This window comes from Strix uralensis, chromosome 9, assembly GCF_047716275.1.
Source record: "Strix uralensis isolate ZFMK-TIS-50842 chromosome 9, bStrUra1, whole genome shotgun sequence".
NCBI classification, from domain to species: Eukaryota; Metazoa; Chordata; class Aves; order Strigiformes; family Strigidae; genus Strix; species Strix uralensis.
The window spans coordinates 30,404,368-30,418,455 of record NC_133980.1 but is presented as its reverse complement, the minus strand read 5'-3'; the positions used below and the strand labels follow the sequence as shown (position 1 = coordinate 30,418,455).

General features: G+C 60.7%; 1 protein-coding gene across 26 annotated transcripts in view; it reads right to left on the bottom strand.

The window, feature by feature from the left end:
• KIF1A (kinesin family member 1A) overlaps positions 1 to 14,088 on the bottom strand; it is a 41,901-nt gene that overhangs the window by 10,764 nt on the left and 17,049 nt on the right. For 14 of the 26 annotated variants that reach the window (XM_074878118.1, XM_074878120.1, XM_074878121.1 and 11 more), the window contains 21 exons: positions 11,843 to 11,922; positions 11,482 to 11,588; positions 10,761 to 10,844; positions 10,455 to 10,635; positions 10,300 to 10,372; positions 9,957 to 10,050; positions 9,671 to 9,819; positions 9,333 to 9,511; positions 9,106 to 9,243; positions 7,910 to 8,182; positions 4,344 to 4,462; positions 4,174 to 4,259; positions 3,737 to 3,875; positions 3,402 to 3,570; positions 2,958 to 3,048; positions 2,464 to 2,582; positions 2,277 to 2,332; positions 1,481 to 1,589; positions 1,293 to 1,359; positions 1,117 to 1,201; positions 638 to 743 (listed from right to left, as the gene is read on the bottom strand). In XM_074878118.1, the coding sequence (XP_074734219.1) occupies positions 638 to 743; positions 1,117 to 1,201; positions 1,293 to 1,359; positions 1,481 to 1,589; positions 2,277 to 2,332; positions 2,464 to 2,582; positions 2,958 to 3,048; positions 3,402 to 3,570; positions 3,737 to 3,875; positions 4,174 to 4,259; positions 4,344 to 4,462; positions 7,910 to 8,182; positions 9,106 to 9,243; positions 9,333 to 9,511; positions 9,671 to 9,819; positions 9,957 to 10,050; positions 10,300 to 10,372; positions 10,455 to 10,635; positions 10,761 to 10,844; positions 11,482 to 11,588; positions 11,843 to 11,922 (2,504 nt within the window). The remainder of the gene's footprint in view (positions 1 to 637; positions 744 to 1,116; positions 1,202 to 1,292; positions 1,360 to 1,480; positions 1,590 to 2,276; positions 2,333 to 2,463; positions 2,583 to 2,957; positions 3,049 to 3,401; positions 3,571 to 3,736; positions 3,876 to 4,173; positions 4,260 to 4,343; positions 4,463 to 7,909; positions 8,183 to 9,105; positions 9,244 to 9,332; positions 9,512 to 9,670; positions 9,820 to 9,956; positions 10,051 to 10,299; positions 10,373 to 10,454; positions 10,636 to 10,760; positions 10,845 to 11,481; positions 11,589 to 11,842; positions 11,923 to 14,088) is intronic. The other 12 variants (XM_074878132.1, XM_074878134.1, XM_074878135.1 and 9 more) reach the window with 1 other exon arrangement.

Genomic DNA, 14,088 nt, shown 5'->3' with positions numbered 1-14,088 from the left:
TTCCAGCCCCCCAGGTTCTGACAGCAGCCCCAGTGCAGAGGAGAGCTCTGCCCACCGCACTCACCGCTCCCCACCACCACCGCAGGACCCAGCCACGGAGATCTCGGAGATAAAAAACCTCCAGCCCCACTGCTCCCGCACCCCTGCCAAACCCCCAGCAGGGACACAGCCCCCTGCGACAGGCATGAAGGGGCAGGCATCCCCAAAGTCCCCTGGCGGTGATGGGGGATGGCTTTCCTGCATCACCCCTGCACAGACGGGGACCAGCTATGGGAATCAAGTGGCCTTTCCAGCAAGTTTGCTGGGACAGAGGACAAAGAGCCCTTTGGTGGCAGGTCCCCTCCAGCCACAGGGTCAGTACATCCTGTGCTGTCGGTCACAGCCAGCACTGAAGAGCAGGACGCCCACCCAAATTCCCTGTAGTGCCAAAGCCAGGTGCAGAAAGGCCTCAGGGAGGAGGAGGAGGAAGGGGGCTGGCAGCCCTGAACCCCAAGACCCTCTGCAGCTCCAGAAAAGCCCCCCCCACCCAAAGCAGCAACAGGTCTGAGAGCCCCCCCACGGGAGAGAGGGGCACCCCACACCCTGCTCCCAGCCCTCACCACAGCGAGGGAAGAGCAAGAGAAGAAGCGGCACGCACCGGTCGTCTTGGGAGGGGTGGATGTACCCAGAGGAAAGGATGTTCAGGGACAGGATGTTGGGGTCAATGAGAGACTCGTCTGCTTCTGGGGTGTTCCGAATCCGACCTGCAAGCACAGCACAGGGATGCCGCTCAGGCGAAAGGCAGTGGCCCTGTGAGGGTCCCCACAAGGGGCAGGGATGGCCCAACCTGCCTGCAGCCCCCAGCAGCACCCCTGTCACAGGCAGCGGCCGCCTGGCACTTGGCCACTCAGGTCTGGAGGTCCTGGTCCAGCTCCCAGAGGCGGTGGCCAGGACCAAGGCACCCTGCCCACACAGCGTCCCAGTGTCACCCGCCACTTTGCTATTGCAGGGTAGGAGGGAAGACGAGGCACAAAGCCCCGCGTGGGAACGTGGGTGAGAAACAGCCTGAGAGGAGGATGCTCAGGAGCTCGACAAGCTGGGGGTGGTTCACAGCCCACCCAGCCTGGCTCAGCTTACCCACAACCAGCTCCCGCACTTCCTTCCAGCGGATGAGGCTGCCTGTTTCGTGCACCAAGGTGACAGTGATTCTCCTCTGGATGCCCTGAGACCCACGAGGCCAAAAAGAAGAGACAGTGGTTAACACAGCTCCCGGCAGGAGCCAGAGCCAGGACGGCATCTCAGGGAGGGAGTACCTGGTGGAGGAGGAAGGTCCCATGGCACGGCATGCCTCCGCGGTGGTCCACAACGGCAGGGATGTAGCTGGAAGAGAGGATTGTGGCGTGACACAGAGCCCCGTCAGCCTGCCCAGAAGTGCCGAGCACTGGGAAAATCACCACGCTGCCTCCCTTTCCTTCCTGCTCCCCTTTCCAGCAGGACTTACTCGCCGTTGGCCTCCAGCTCACAGATCTCGAAGAAGACCATCAGGTCATACTTGCACTGGCATGGGCCGGCGCTGGGCCGAGTCATGGTGCTCAGCTTCGTCGCAGGCACTGCAGAGGGTGGGAAAGACAGCTGAAAGGGCGAGCTCACCGCTGGCGTTTGGAGTGAGGTACGTGCAGCAGGCAGGGTAAGGGCAGAGCAGGCAGGAAGTGCAGGGAGACACATGGAGTGCAGAGGGGGACAGCCTCATCCCGGGGTCCTCCCTGACCACCAGCATGCCTTCTCCCATGCCCATCGCGGAGCAGCGAGGGTGTCAGGATGCAGCCAGCCTCACCCACCCCCGAGCTGCACAGCCTGATCCCACAGCCCCGGCAAGGACACATCCTAAACCATGCAGCGCTGCTCCAGGAATCACTCGGGGACAGCCAGAGGGAGGGTCCCCCGGTGCCAGCGTGGGGATCACACAGCAAACCACGGTGGTCAGCCAAACCACAGCAACTCAGGTCTTGGTGGCCAGAGCACAGTGGGGACCCTGTAGCCTGTGGCATGGTGGGGCTGGGAGGCAATCTGAGCCATCAAGGGTGGGTAGGCTCCTCCCTGCCACTCCACAGGAGGTAAGAATGGGGCTTCGCATCAGCCGGGTGCTGCGGGAATGGGTGCCAAGGGCTTCTGGGTGCTCTGGCCCACCATACATTTTGTGGTGCCCCTGGGGTCCTAATTGGTCCCCCTGGGAAAGGGGACCTTGCACTCATCATGGGGACCATGGGCAGGCAGAGAGGCAGGAGGCCAGGTCCTACCTGGTTTGGAGAGCGGCATCACACGGGGGAAGTGGCGCCGGGATGGCCTCAGTGGACTGCAGAGAGAACCGGTTCAGTTAAAGCATTCACAGGGACCCTCAAACCCCACCTCCACCCCGGGGCCACCCCCTCCCGCCACCTGCCCCCCCTTTCGCTGGGTCCCCACCAGGGAGCCAGCTGCACCCACCTCAGGACGTCCTTGCAGAGGGGCGGGAAGGGGTGCTGCTGGTAGTGCCCAAAGACTTCAAATACAATCGGTTGGCTCTTGATGTATTCAATGAAGGACTTGGTCACCTCCACAGCGATCTGGAAGAGAAAGAGCTGTTGATGGCACAGTTTAGCTGGGAAAGGGCTGCAGCCAGCAACAACACCAGGGAGGTGGGAGGGTGCAAGCCTGTCTGATCCCCTGCACCCCTCACCCATCCCCTTCCACGTGGCCTGGGGAATGCTCTCCCCACCAAGACCACTGCCATGAAATCCCAGCCTTTTTGGGCAGAGTAGCAGCTTCTGGTCTTTCTCCCACACATCCACCTTGTCTAAGGTTGGCTTAGCTGGGTGGCTGTGATGGGCTGGGAAAGCCAGGAGGAAGCTGCTCCCCAGGGGAGAAGATCCGGCCAATGGTCCTGCGGAGACCCTGGCAGCTGTGGGGGTGATGGGTGTGGGCAGGGAAGGGGTACACACGTTTTGGACGTGATAGAAGCCCAGTGGTGGCCCCCGTCCTGTGTTCTTCAAGGGCTCTGTCGAAAAGGCCTCGTCGTGGCGATGGATGAAGCTGTGGAGGGAAAGGAGGTGGCTCAGGGGCTGCAGAATGGGGACACGATGGCGCAGGGAGGGGAGAGAGGGCAGGGGCCAGGAGAAGAGCCTGCTCCCCCCAGGGCTGCTGCCCGCACCCTGGACTGTCGCAGGACCCCCCTGAAGCCAATGAGAACCTCTCCCTGCCTTCTGCCAGTGACCAAACAAGGTACCAGACAAGCACATGGGCTCATCCTGCAGCCATCCTGCATCCCCATCCATGAAGGGCTCCGAGCTGGTGGGGGTGGGGCTCCCCAACGTTCACCACCAGCTCCGAGGTGATGGCCAGAGCAGGGCGGGAGATGTGAGGCTGGGGGGGCACAAGGGGCTCACTTGAACTGGCAGAAGATGTCTGCGTATTCTGCAGAGATGCTGGAGGCTTGCAGGACTGTCACACGGAAAGTGAAGATGCTGCCCAGCTTCAGGTGGTCCAGAGCCGTCTCCAGCGGCCCATCTGGCGTGGGTTTCTCCGGGCTGTCCAGGAGAAGGTCCTCTGGGGTCACTACGGGGAGGGGAGGGTCCTCAGCAAGGCATGAGGGTCACCCCCCCCTTGGTGTCTGCCAGCAGCCCCGCACTGGGACAGCAGGCTTTTAATGCTTGGGCAGGCACAGGAAGCTGGGTGCCAAGGCAGGGGGTTGCTCCCCAACTGCTTCTCAGCACCCCCTCACCTGCGCAGGTGTTGTTGTTGACTTCGTCAGCGGAGGGACCCATGTCGCTGACCTGCCCCTGGCCTTCGACGATGCGCAGCTCCTCCTGGGAGGTCCCCGAGCGAGACATCCCCACAGCTGGGCACGACTCTGACTGGAACTGCACCAGGAGCGGGGCTCAGGGATGCTGGTGGTCCCCGAGGTGGTCCGCCAGCGCCCTGAGCACCGGGGCACCTCCAGCTCTCCCCTCCCATCCCACTGCAGCCCACCCTGGGACACGGGCAAGAGTGGGGTGCATCGGTGGGTGCCAGAGGGCTGCCTCGTGGACTGGGAACATGATCCCTTCAGCGTGATGCCTGCACCTCTGGGAGTCCGGAGGTCCCCAGGGGGAAGCACTGCTGTGGCAGGCAGGGGTCTGCAGTCCCCAGGCACCCACCAAGAGCCAGCCGCCACCATACCTTCTCAAAGTGCTGGTCATCGAAGGATATCTTGGCTGTCCCCGACTGCCGCACACCGGAGCCATAGTCGGGAGCTTCCTCATCCGCTGGAGGAGGGATGGGGGTGAGCTGGCGTGGGGGGCACAGGGGATGCCAGGGGCACATTTTGGGGAGGGGAGTCCCCCTCCTACCTGAGATGGCCTGAACGGCCACGCGCAGGAAGCCTTTAACCTCGCCCTTCTCGCTGACGATGGCCACGCGGTGGACCAGGGGCACGGGGTAGAGGAGGTTGCTCAGGTAGACGAAGGCCCTGCCAGAGGAGGGGGACACACACAACACGGGGGGGAGTGGTCACTGCTCCCACCCGCGGGTCCCCAGGCGCGGGTGGCGCGGCCGGCGGCGGCCGGGATCCCAGGTCACCGCTCACGGCACGACCGCAGCGCTGCAAAGCAAAACTAAAGAGAAGGCAGCCAGGGCCAGCCGAGAGGGGCGGGGAGCGGGCAGCGGGCGGGCAGCGTGCCGCAGGCAGGCGGGCAGGCAGCACGCCACGGCAGCACTACGAAGCAGATGGGGCTCGCATACCTCTCCGGCTGTCACCTCCGTGGCGGGCGGGGAGGGGAGGGGGGCTGCGCTGGTGCCACCGTGAAGCTGGGAGAGAAGAGGAGCTTCTCTGCGGTGGAGAGCCAGAGGACTAGGGCAGGAGGTGCTGCAACACGACTCAGGGGCAGCTGTGGAGTCACCGTGGGGGGGACAGGGGCAAGGCAGGGGGGGAAGGGAGGGTGACAAGGGAGGTAGAGACCGGTGGGAGCAAAGGAGGGGAGAGGAGAAGGTCCTGACCGGAGGCCAGAAGCCTCCAGAGATGAACCTGCCGGGGTGGTCCTGGCCCTGGCTCTGCCCGCGGTGCTGCGGGACCGCTGGTGGCTGCAGATGGCCTTTGCCCAGCTGGGAGGGAGGCTGCACAGCGTGGCTGGCAGCATCGGCGGCCTCTCCCCCTGCCCCATCCCTTCACACACATGGCTTCAGGGTCACAGACCGCCCGCAAACGCATCAGAGAGCCGGCTTCTCCCTGTGGGCAAGAAAGGAGCTGTCTGCTCCCAGCACGGCAGGTCTGAGCCTCCCCGCTGTCCTCCGTGGCGTCCAAGTCGCCGACACTCCTTCAACACGATGGCCACACCACGTCTCTGCCAGCACCTCCCACCAGGCCGCAGCTCCCCATTTCACAAGCATTTTGCCTCCTCTTGCTGCCTTCCTCAGCCTTGCCACCAGCCGGCTCGCTGTTCGACAGTCCTGGCACTCTGGCGATGGTGGCCTGCTGTGCCCTCAGCGGTGACAAGTCACCTCCACAGCCTTGGCACTGAGCTCCCTGCCAAGCGGGGCAAACTGCCCTTGCCGGCAGGGCAGCACCACTCCCAGCAAGAGAGGATGCGGGGTGCCTGGCACCCCTCCCCGGGGGGCCCACTGGAGTCTTGACATGCACCGTCTTCGAGTGTGGCGGGGCAGGATGGTGCTGGGGCTGGCCAGGACACTTCTGCTTTGGGAGGCGCCCATGGGGGTTGCATCTCCAGGAGGCTGGCAGTGCTGCTCATGATGTCCCAAACTCGCAGGCGTCTTTGCAGACATCCAACGGCACCCGAAAGTGCCCAGGGGGCTCTTGCAGGAGGCCCCAGCCGCACACTTGCAGCCCAAGCCCCAAAGTCTGGAGGTTCCCCCTCCTCTGCTGACTTCCATTGACCTTCAAGAGCTGCTTGAGGCTTTTTCCACCCAAGGCATCTCCAAGGACTCAAGTCGTGGAAGCAAAGGTGATGCCCCATCACTGTCTCTGTCTCACCCCATCTCTTCTTGGAGGCCACCAGCAACAAGTGGCTGGACTGTGTCAGGGCTTCCCAGAGGGACCACGTGCCCGGGGCAGAGCCCTGCGACCACAGGGAGGTCTCAAAAGCGTGGGGATCTGGGTGCACCCACCCGCCCGAACCTGCAGGGCAGCTGCTATTGAAGCCAAAGGGGTGGAGAGGGGAGGAAAGAGGAAGAGGGCGGGGGGGGGGGCAGGCGGGGAGGAGGGGGACAAGTGTGTCACTAGAGGAAGGAGGGCAGGGACACTAACCACAAGATTGGTGAGGTGCAAAGATGGCATGCTCAGACCAAAGAAAAGCCTTTCCAAAGGAAGACAGAAGTGAAATAACCCCAATTTTCGCTAAAGCTTTGGAGAGATAGAGCCAGCAGCTAAAAAAAAAACAACCCAAAAAACTAAAAAAATAAAACAAAAACCAAAAAACCTAAAAGAAAAAAAAAAAGGAAAAAAAAAAAAAATCAAAGACAAGGATCCAATCATAAACCAATCCAAGCACACTTCACAAGAAATGTGGCTGGCGGAGCTGCTGCGCGGGGAGCCAAACCCAGGGCAGACTCAAAAGAAGTCAGAAGGTGCCAAGCTCCAGTGAACGTGCCCCCAGCACAGAGCGGGGTGGCTGCCGCAGGGCCTTGTTTGGTTTTTTGAGGTGCCCCTGAGAGTTTTGGGGGGTTTTTTGATGTTTTTTGTTTTGTTTTTTTTTAAATAAGGAAAAAAGGAAAAAAAGGAAAAAAAAAAAGGGGGAAGAACCCAGCTCTTTCGGTCTGAGGCTGCAGGACTCTTACCCCACCTCCGCCCTCTCTGCCTGCGCTGGTCCCCCGCCTTCCCACCTCGCTGTCTGCACTCTGCCTGGCAAGGATAAGCCTGGCTTTAGCACACAGAGGAAGAGGAGCTCCAGCTCCAGCCGTGGGGGCAGCCCCAGCGGGGAGAGGGTCACCAGCATGAGTCCCTCTGGCTGCTGCTTGGGGCAGAGGCTCCGGGACCAGCTCCGGGCACACATGCCCTTGGGAACAGCGCGGAGCTGGAAGCGCTGCGTCCCGTTTTGGGGATGGGCAGATTGCAACCGGGTTTGGCGGCACAGCCGGTTTTGCAGCGGCTGGTGGGTTTCTCCAGGCCAAGACTGATGGAGCCCAGGGGGGTGTCCTGGCCAACAGGTAGGAGAAATCAAAGCTCTTGTCCTCGGCTGGAGCCGAGGAGGAGTTGGAGCCTGCACCCAGGTCCCTGCGACCTCCCTGAACATCTTCTGTGCCAAGCCGGCAGGGTTGGCCCCAAAAGCCAAGCACTGAGCACAGGTGGCGAGGGAAAACGCCGCTTTTCACAGAGCCCTCCTCTCCCTCCTGCGCCTGGCTCTCCCCTCACTCCTCTCGGCTTTGTCCCCCCCAAACACCGGGGGACATCCAAGCCTCCATGCTCGGGGGAGCTCACGCTGACTGATGCAGCTGGGATGGTCAAGCCAGGGGTGCACGTGGCTTTGAAGTGCCTGTGTGTCCCCAGCCAGCGGCACCACGGGGGGGTCACCCCAAGCCAGGTGGGAGTGGCCCTCCCTGGGACAGAGATGCCCAGGATCGAGACCCCCGTGCAGCTCCCCTGGCTCCTTCAGTGCCAGAGACATGGCAGAGCTCCCCTTCTCAGGGGCCGCCCCAAAGAGGGACCTGCCTGAAGGGTCTCTTGTGGAGCTGGCGCTGCCGGCCTTCCCCTGCTCTCCCCTACCACAGCTGTGCTCATCACAGCCCTACCTCGGTGGGCACCTCGCTGCCCCACTGGGCGCCCCGGGCTCGGCCGCAATCCCAGCCGGCCGGCTACCCCCTGCACCTCTGGGACGCCCTGGAGGTGGGAGTCGTGTCCGAAAGCAGTTCCCTCATGCGAAAGAGCTAGTTCCTTCCCGGCATGCTCTCCTAAAACCTCACCAACCTTCCTACTAAACTGAACAGGGGGGAGCGGTCGTAAAACGGATCCCGGCCATCACACAGCGGGCACTCCGGAAAGATGTCTTCCTCCAGGTCCTCCGCCTCCTCCTCCTCCTCCTCCTCCTCCTCCTCCTCCTGCCCCTGGTGCTGCTCGTCAGCAGGCTCGGTGATGTCGGAGTCGGGGTTCGAGAAGGTAGGGGAGGGGGTGAGATCAGCCATGCGCTCGCTCATGCATGTGTTGAAAAGAGGAGAGCTGTTGCAGCCAGAGATATCTGAACTAAGGTTAGTACAACAAGATAGAAGACAGGTTAACACCAGCTGTTCCAAACAGAGAGCAAGAATAGGAATTTTGCTTTTTTTGGGGGTCTTTTTTTTTTTTTTCTCCGTTGGGTTTTGGGGTGGGGTTTTTTCTGCTTAAACCAAGGGATGTTAGGAAATAAAGACTTGCCCATCTGGTGCATCTCTAAAGGAAGCCACCAATGGCCAGCGGCTATAAAGGGCGGAGAAAAGAGCAACCCAAGGAACCGGTGCAAATGGTGGGAATTCCCCTCGCTGGCTTTGCAGGCAACACGGGGACAGAGCGGTGGCATGAGGCTCGCCGCCACCCCCGCCACCGAAGGGAATCTCTCCGCGTGCTGTGGCACGGGGAGGGATGCCTCCGTGGCAGGCGCGGTTGGTTGGGCCATGCAGCTCAGCCCCCTGCCCACCGGGGCAGACCCCTTCTCCAGGGTGGCCCATCCTCGTTGCCAGCACCGCATCCTTCCAACTGGCGTGCAGGAAGCACACGGAGACGCACGGCACATACTGTACAGACGGATGCTCGGACACCAACGCGTGCACATGGACGCGTGCCGGCCGGGGCAGAGGTCGCGACGGCACGGGCTCTCAGCATGCTGGGCAGCTGTGGCCCCCCGCCTCCCACCGGTGGCAAGCCAGGAGCCCGTGCCTCACAGCTCAGTGTCACGGCAGGCAGCGGGAGCGTGGCCAGCGGCTCGCAGGTCCCTCGGGGTCCCAGCAGCCAATGTGGAGGAGAACCATCACAGGCAAGATGGGCCCGACCAGCACTGGGGCGGGAACGTGTCCTCCCACAGCGCGGCCCCGGGGAGACGAACGCCCTGCGCGTGGCAGAGCGGGCGGTGCTTTCTCCTGCAGGGCTGCCTGCAGGTCCCAGCCATGCTTAGAAGGAGCCGAAGCGCTCACCTGCCGACCAGCCTGAACCAGGGGAAGCGGTCGTAGAAAGGATCTCCACCAGTCACCACGTTGTCGCAGTCCTCGATGACGCTAGAAGGCACTTCGGCTGCACGGTCATACATTTCACGCATCAGGTCCAGGCGTTGCCTGCAGGCAGAGGGGAACGCAGCAGGCAGTGGTGAGAAACGGGGCCGAGGCTGGCTGGGCCCGCCCTGGCGCGGGCATTGTTCACCCACCTCAGCTTCTCCAGGGTCCAGTAATGTGTCGCTCCATTCTTCTGGTCCTGCACCTCTACAGCCACGATGGTCCGGGGGAACGGCCGCTTCTCCCGGTCTTTGGCGGCATCGGGAGGCAGCAAGTCAGGAGGGAGAGGTGAGTACAGTGTGTCCGTGAGGAGCACAAACTGGAACTGGACCTGGAGAGGGGCAGAGTGGGATGGTGAGCCGCCCAGGAGGACAGCAGGCTCCATGGGGTGCCCTCGGCAACCCCCTCCTTGGCACTTTCCTGGCTGCCCACGCTTCTGGCCTCTGCTGTGAGTACCGCAGCAAGACAGAGAGGAGCCCCAGGCACCCACCTTCTTCTTCAGCTCCACACTGATGGCGTTGGCTTCCTTGAGAAAGATGGCATTTCCCCAGAGCAGGTCACGGAGGGAGGTGAACTGGTACCATTTCCACTTCCTAAAGGCCCAGAGGGCCAGCTCGAACTCCCGCTCCGTCCACTGCACTGTGGGGACACAGAGAGACAGTCACCCCTCTGCCAGGAGGGAGGACATGGGTGCAGAGGTGCCCAGGGGACCCACGGTCCACTCTTCTTGCTCCCACAGAGAACATCAAAACCCTGTGGTGGCACCCAGCCCTCACCTTCATCCTCAGGTTCTTCTTCTTCTTCATTTGCCTCAGGGTAATACCTCGAGTCCATCTGCTTCTGCAAAGCCTCCAATTTGCTCTCATAGTCCTGGGGGAAGCAGGGAGAGGGATGATGCAGCCCACAGGGTATGACCTTCCTCCATGCTGCCACACAGCACTTCTCCCCTGCCGCAGTAACCCAGCCTCCTCCCTCCTTTTGATCCATGTTTATGGGGACAACCCCAAGAACAAGAGGTTTGCCCTTGTTTTTAGGACACAGAGACACCCCATGCAAACATCTGCCAGGACTCCGCCAGGCCTGGGCACCCTGAGAAGGAGTCAGATCCTGGCCACCTACCAGCCTCTGCTGCTCGAGAAGGTAATTTGCCTCCTCCCGCTCCCTCCGGTATTGGTCCTCCAGTTCCTGGAGCCTGCGAGGAATGGGGAAGGAGAGGATGACCAACCCAGAGGTGGATACCCATCTCCCCATGGCCCCAGGCCCTGTGCCCTCACCGCTGCTCCATCTCCTGTTTCATGTCAATGCCCTGCTTCTCCAGCAGCTCTCTTTGGGCGAAAGCCCAGTCCACGGGCTCGGCAGGGGTCTCGGCGCACGGCGTCCGCTCCCGCTCCTGCCGAGCCTGCTCGGGGTGGTTGAAGCGGAAAACGTGGCTCTTCCCCATGATGATGCGGTTTCCTACAGGAATGCACGTGGGGCGGGGGGAAAGGGTGTGGGTTTGGTGTGGGACAATCTGCAGGGCCCCAGAGGGATGGAGGGAGGCAGGTTAGAGCAGCACTGGCGTGCCGGCTCTGGGGACCCACCTGAGCGCAGGATGCTGGGCTCTGTCACCTTTTTGCCATTCACGTAGGTGTCAGCACCTTCGCAGGGCTCCAGGGTCACTATTACTGCAGGGTCAGCGGGAGGGGGAGAGAGGGAGCGAAGGTAAGGTGCAGGCACAGGGATAAATCCTGCAGCTCCCACTCCACTGCTCTTGCAGCCTTGAAAAGGGAGAGCTGCCCCAGCCGGCACCCCAGGCACGGAGTGGGGGGACACCAGGGCACCCACCAGCAGCACTCACACCCTTGGGCAACCAATGGGCCTCAGCCAGCCTCATGTTAATCAGAGCAGTCCCAAGGACTAAATGCAGCTGGAGACTGGACATGAGAGATCAGAGCCTCCAGCACACATCTCCAGCCTCCCCAGGCTCGTCTCCCAAAGCCCTTTCAACCCCAGGCTCCTGCTGGTTTTTGGGTTGAGCTCTGCTCTGTGTCTTGGGTGGGGGAATTGTCTACGGTCTGATCTTCCGTCCTGCCCTGATCTCCCTGGCTTGCCTCTCCATGGCAGCTCCCATGTGCCTTGCACGAGATTCCCTCCCAGCTAGGTGAGGGCTGTAGCTCGCTCTGGAAGCGCGGAGAAGGCACAGCCACACAGGAGAGCCCCGCTAGCCTGAGGAGGGCAGGACCCCGGCTGGGGGCAGATGATGGGGACGTGCAGAGGGACTGGGGTCCCCGGGGAGGTGGAGACCCTCCAGACAAGGAATACCTTCACCACTGGTTTTGGTGTCGCTGCGGAAAAGGCAGTGCTCTTCCTTAATGAAGTGCCCGCTGAGAACGATGTCCTGCCTCTTCTCTGCATCTTCCCGGCCAACCCTGCCAGGGAAAAAACCCAGCTCAATACTTCCTCAAAGCAGCCATTCCCTGAGCCTCCCCCCAGAACCAGGGGACCAACATCCCTAACAAGATTGCCAGGCAAATACATTTTTCCCACACAGCTATGGCACTTTGGGGATGCCCCAGAAATGGTGCCCAGCCCGGGGACAGCTGTTACCCCGCTGCCCCCCCGGGCGAGTCAGGCACTGAGATACAGGCTAGGCTCCCACCGCTCCGCAGCACCTGGCCCTCACCTTGTTATCCCATCCTTGATGTAGTAGAGAAGACACTCGGACATGAGCGGGTCCTCGTTCAGGTTGACCAAGTGGGGTGTCTGGGAGAGATGAACAACAAGTCACCCCAGCGCGCCCAGTCTAGCCAGGCACTAAGGGATGTTCCCGAGGGAGGTGGGAACTCAGCAGCACCTCAAGCTGCCCCCGCCCTGTGGACGGGCTCTCCTGCCCTCTGTAGCTCCAGGACAACATACCCAGGGAGATACTTTTCAAGGGGACTGCAGAGACCTGAGCGGCTGGGATGAGGATGACCTGCCTCTGCAGGCCTCCTTGCTTTCCTCCTCAAAGGGCTGGGCACCCTTCCCCTGGCTGCCAGAATTCATATTGCAAACAGGCCCAACACAGAGCCAAACACTGCCCATGGGGAGTCCCTGATACAGCTTAGTGCCTCCTAGGGCAGGACCCTGCTCACCTGCGCTGCCTGTCCATGGGCCCTTGCCTCACCGTAGCCCCCAGCTCCACTGCGGACAGCGTGGCTGAGGCAGAGCCACGTCCCATGCAGTGGCTGGTTTAGTATGAGTGGAACTAGAAGTGCCTGTTTTCCTCTACTGACGGTACAAGGACAGATGAACACCCAAAAGAGAAGGTCCCACACCAGAGGTTCAACCAAAAGTAATGGAGACCTGAAGCTGTATCTCCAGGTTGAATTTTGCTCTCTGGTCTCCTTCCTAACAGTTTCCTCCTATCATTTTCTTCCCCTGGGTCACAAACCACTTTGTTCTCGATGAGAGGGAAGTTTCTCCCCCAGCCACACGCCTCTACAGATGCAGCTTTCTTATCTTGCTCCATCGCAAGCTGCCGTGACTGGATCTTCGGGCAATATGCAAAGTCGCGGGAGTATCAGTAGGTGAAGTTCTGAGTTTCCCAGAAATAAGAATAGAGACCATAACAAACGTCTTATCAGCCCACTGACACGCAGCATGCAGAGGTTTCCCCCTTACAACAGTGCTATGACACCTGGCTGATAGGGGAGACTCACTCCAAATAGTGCAGGAGAGCTGGAGGTCAAGGGAAACAGGTTCTTCTCCATGGTGGCTGGCAGGAATAAGCTGGCCATAGTATTTAACCTCAAGTCCCTCTAAGCAGACATGTAGCCCCAGGATCTGAGACTTCAGCTTGCAGTTTTTCTCCAGATTTGCGAGGCTGGCTAGTAAAAGGCAGATGCTCTACCTTTCACTGAGCTCCCTGGAGATGTAACCACCCCAGCGATGGCATTCAGCAGGACGACAGAGTCCTGCCCCTGCTTTGCCCTTAATGAAATAGGGTTTTGCACACTAGCGATGCTAACTTTCCTCGCCAGCCACTGGAGAAGTCAGAGGAAATTCCACCCATCAGATAGCTGAAGAGTAAGGAGGCACCAAGACCACCACAGCAATGCCCCACCTCCAAGACCAACCTGCTTTGGGGAATAAACCCCCACGCTTTCTACACAGAGGTCTGGGGTCCTAACAAGCAGTGGCTGAGACAAGAATGAGAAACAAAGGTGACGGTGTAGAAATTTGTCCTAAGAGCTGCACCAAGTCACACAAGGTGAAGGTCCCAAAGCCTTCATCATCGATTGTCACCACACACACATCTACTAAGACGTTTGGCCAAGCCAACCAGCATCAGCTGCGGGGCAGCTGTCAGAGCATCCCTCGGTGTGCGGGCGAGCCGAGCCAGCACACCCTGGTCCTGCCAGCAGGCGCCTGCACCCCGCAACCCGTGCTGCCCTGCGGGGGGCTGGGGCTGTCAACTGGACATCACTGCGGCAACGGTTATACAGACGAGCGAGGGGCAGCGAGGTGCTGTAACTGCTGCTCGGCAGGGTTCGCTGGCACACAAACTCTTTGGGGCATGGCCAGTGTTTGCTCAGAAAATACTTTCCAGGATGCTATAAGCGATAAAGAGTATGCAATATTTCTGCACCCCCATTTCTCAGCGAGGGCTTGCTGGTTTCAGGGGCAGCAATTCCAAACACCCCAAAGCATGGATTTTTATAAGCTGACACTGAAGTCCAACACAGCAGTTGTCAGCAAAGCCTGACCTGCATAGGACAGCATCCAGGCAATGGGGGCTGGACATTTAGCCATGTGTTTCTACCAATGTTCGTACCCAGCAGGGTCAACACTGGGATTTTCCCTGTGGGTTTCAGAGCCAAGAAAAGGCTAGTGAAATATTTGGGGCTGGCTGGCAGTGACAGAACAGGTCGGAAGGGAGCTGCAGGG